The sequence below is a fragment of the Diadema setosum genome, chromosome 4, assembly GCF_964275005.1.
Source record: "Diadema setosum chromosome 4, eeDiaSeto1, whole genome shotgun sequence".
Classification (NCBI taxonomy): Eukaryota; Metazoa; Echinodermata; class Echinoidea; order Diadematoida; family Diadematidae; genus Diadema; species Diadema setosum.
In genome coordinates, this window is record NC_092688.1 from 5,704,543 (window position 1) to 5,707,822 (window position 3,280).

At 40.8% G+C, this 3,280-nt stretch overlaps 1 protein-coding gene across 1 annotated transcript; it reads right to left on the reverse strand.

The window, feature by feature from the left end:
* Positions 1-485: 485 nt before the first annotated feature.
* LOC140226790 (uncharacterized) lies at positions 486-2,345 on the reverse strand. Its single transcript, XM_072307215.1, has one exon. The coding sequence runs from the start codon at positions 2,343-2,345 to the stop codon at positions 486-488; it is 1,860 nt and encodes a 619-aa protein (XP_072163316.1).
* Between the last annotated feature and the right edge of the window lie 935 nt (positions 2,346-3,280).

The following is a 3,280-nucleotide window of genomic DNA, read 5'->3' on the forward strand; positions in this document are numbered from 1 at the left end:
AGATAAGTCCATATTTGCCAAATGGAGATATTTGCGATTAAAGGTCAAGAAAAATAAAGAGAATAAAAAGAAAATGTTTGCTTCTTTTGACCATAACTTCAAAAATGTATATACCTTTATATACAGTGACCAATATACCATCTAAAAGGTATTATTTTGTACTTTACAACAGAGACCGTACTTCAAAATCTTCAAAAGAGGACTTATCGGTTTTTGCGAACAAACTCTTCAAATGTTGTAACTGGCTCTGATTTACCTTTGAAATAGTCAATCATTAATAAATTACTTCAACTTTTCGACATGAGTAAGGTCATTACAAGTATATGAATATTCAGGTGAGTAGGCGCGGCACATGCATGTGCAGTCCATTATCACACATGTAAACTTGATTTTCATTACGATATTGTACTCACTTAGAGTATCCCACCAAAGAATCCATTTTCTAGCATGCTACTGCATGACAAAATCGTCTATCACATTTCACATTACATCGCATCAAATATGTAGAGTCTTCCTGGAGTGCAGAAAGCTACCTCACCACTGTCAAACTCTTGTAAATAGTACCAACCTCTTTTCTCTGGTATCTGTATTTTGAAATCAGTGATGATATTGTGAAAGTACTCGAAATTTCTCGTGTATCGATCGATACTGACGAGACCCTCCTCGTGCTTCACCCAAGCTACAATGACCGAATCATCTCGACAAACAGCTGAGTAACGATAGGCATACACACCCTCTTCCTTCTTCACGACGTTCTCCTTCTTCCCATTACCATCAAGACACACGACAGCTGCTGATGCATCGTTCAGTATCAGTTTCCCCATGGTGTGACAGAAGAGTTGCATAGGTGTATATCCATCACACATCATTTTCCTGACAGCCTTACCGCCCTGTGAGATAAAAACATGGATCTTTTGGGGCTTCCTATAACCCACGTAGATATTATCATCTCTATCCACAGTGAGACCACCAAGACCTCCTTCATCATGACTCATCGTCTCGAACGTAACGTCAAGCTTCTCCCACTGTGGAGTGTATAGTGACATCTTGTTGTGCATATCACGTACAACACTCCGACCATCAGACAGGAACCTCATTTCTTGAATATTTTCATCCTTCAGCACTGTCTGCTTTAGCTCGCCGTCAGAAGAGTAGAGATGGATTCCGCCTAAATGCGAACCCACCGCCATCTCACCGTCCGGTGCATGAGTGATACAGTTCATGCTGTTTTTGACTGGAAGTTCTACGTCTGCTTTGACATCCCACGTGTAACCTTCCAGCTCGCCAAGATGAAGTTCATTGACCTTCACGTATCTGCAGAATGAAATCTTCTTAGCTCGTTCCGCCACACCTCTCGGTGATTGGTCGTCAGGATCAACTCGTCCCAGGAAGCTCTTCAAGTTCTCGCATAGCGTGTCATGCGCAAACAAGGAGTCTTTCTCTAGCGGTACCTTCACACCGTTAGATACCAACTCTTCCATTGCGTTCATTTGATAAATTGTGTGGTGACTCTCTTCTTCCATGACTCGTAATTTCTTCTCGAATTTTTCAGAGAATCGTTTCACTTCACATTTCAGAGCATCTCTTCTGGCTGACAATAGTTGCATGTATTCATCGTACGTCTTGTCAATGTCATTAGTGAGTTTTCTCACCACGCTTGCTATTTCATCGCGTTGTGTCTCTATGAACTCGATATGATTTTCAATGGTTGTTTTCTTTGATTTTGCCCTTTCTTGTAACTCCTTGATATTTTCCATCAATTTCTCTTCATGGATAGCTGCCTCTTCGATCTGATGTCCTGCTTGTAAATGTCTTAACATCCCGCACTTACAGCAGACGTACTCCCGACATCCGGTACAGAAACATTCCTCATCATCGTTAGGATGTTTCTTACACTTCCGTCTCCTCTTAAGCGAAACTTTTCCCGAAAGTATCTCACTCATCATGGCTACCACTGTGTGAGTGGAGAATGGCGTCCAGCTGGAATGTTTTGAGTCACATGACTTACACATATAATTCCCACAGTCCTGACAGTAGGTAACAGCTGGCGGCTTTTCGTCCGTCTCACAAACTGTGCATACTGGATTTTGGGTCTTCACTTCGTCCAAGAGAGAACTCAGGGGTACGATTGTTTGTAACTTACTCACATCTCCACTTGGTAGGGGTGTTCCTCTCCTGCATACAGGACATGATATCGTTTGTTGGTTTGGCTGAGTTTGAGAGATACGTTCCAAACAGTCTTTGCAGAAGGTGTGAGAACATGCCAGTGATTTGGGTTGGTTGAACAGTGACAGACAGATAGGACACTCCAGATTCTGCCTGCTGATTTGATGAAACGTTGCCATGGTGTCTGTCTGTCTGTATGTATGTATGATAGCAAAAGAATGAAACGCATTGACGAGTATAGGCCTATAAGCAGAATAACATTTACAAACGTAAAAAGGGGGAAAGTTCACGGGGCATTTGTTTAAAATGTTAGTACTCTGAAATTGGACGAAGTCATGAAGCACAATTAACAGACGTACTGTGTGAATAAAATTCAGCACGTTCTAAATATGCTTTATATCCGGGCCAAATAAATCTGATTTATGGTGGTTCATCTCAGTGGCAGAGATCACATGAATTAGTTGTCCGGTGAGCCGGTCATAGGATGGTGCAAATTAGGATAAATTAATTCCCTGAAGGAGTATTAGTAGAACAACAGAGAGTTACATTTATACGATGCGCTCAGAAATATGAAGTGGTGATTGGAGCATGTGATGGATGGACGACTCTTTTATTCGTGACCTTGCATATATACAGAGAATATCCTCAGCGATATTGTAAAATAAATAAAAATGCCATGTTAAAGTGAATATCAATCATTTGTCAATGCAAATGTGAGCGAAATAATAGCGATTATTATTTAGAGACGAATGTCCGTTTGGCTGATTTTTGTATGTCATTTAACAACGTGTCCTTCAAGACAAAATGCCCATATCCTTGAGATATAGTATTGATTTTACCTCATTTGCATGTACCGCTGGTTTCGTTTGTCTTGGAAGACATGTGTAAAGTTGTTCATTTACCCCATACACTGCAATACGCCAGGGTCAGAGATATAGACATAAAGAAAATATTTCTGTCTGGCATTAAATTACGTTTTACCCACCCTCGATAGGAAAAAAAGAAATTCTTAAGCCGTGTGTCCTGTAAGGAAGGCTCCATAATATTCGATCAACATGTCCTTTCTAGGCTTATGTACCTGAAATAAATCTGGTCCCCTGGGCCAGCAAAATGA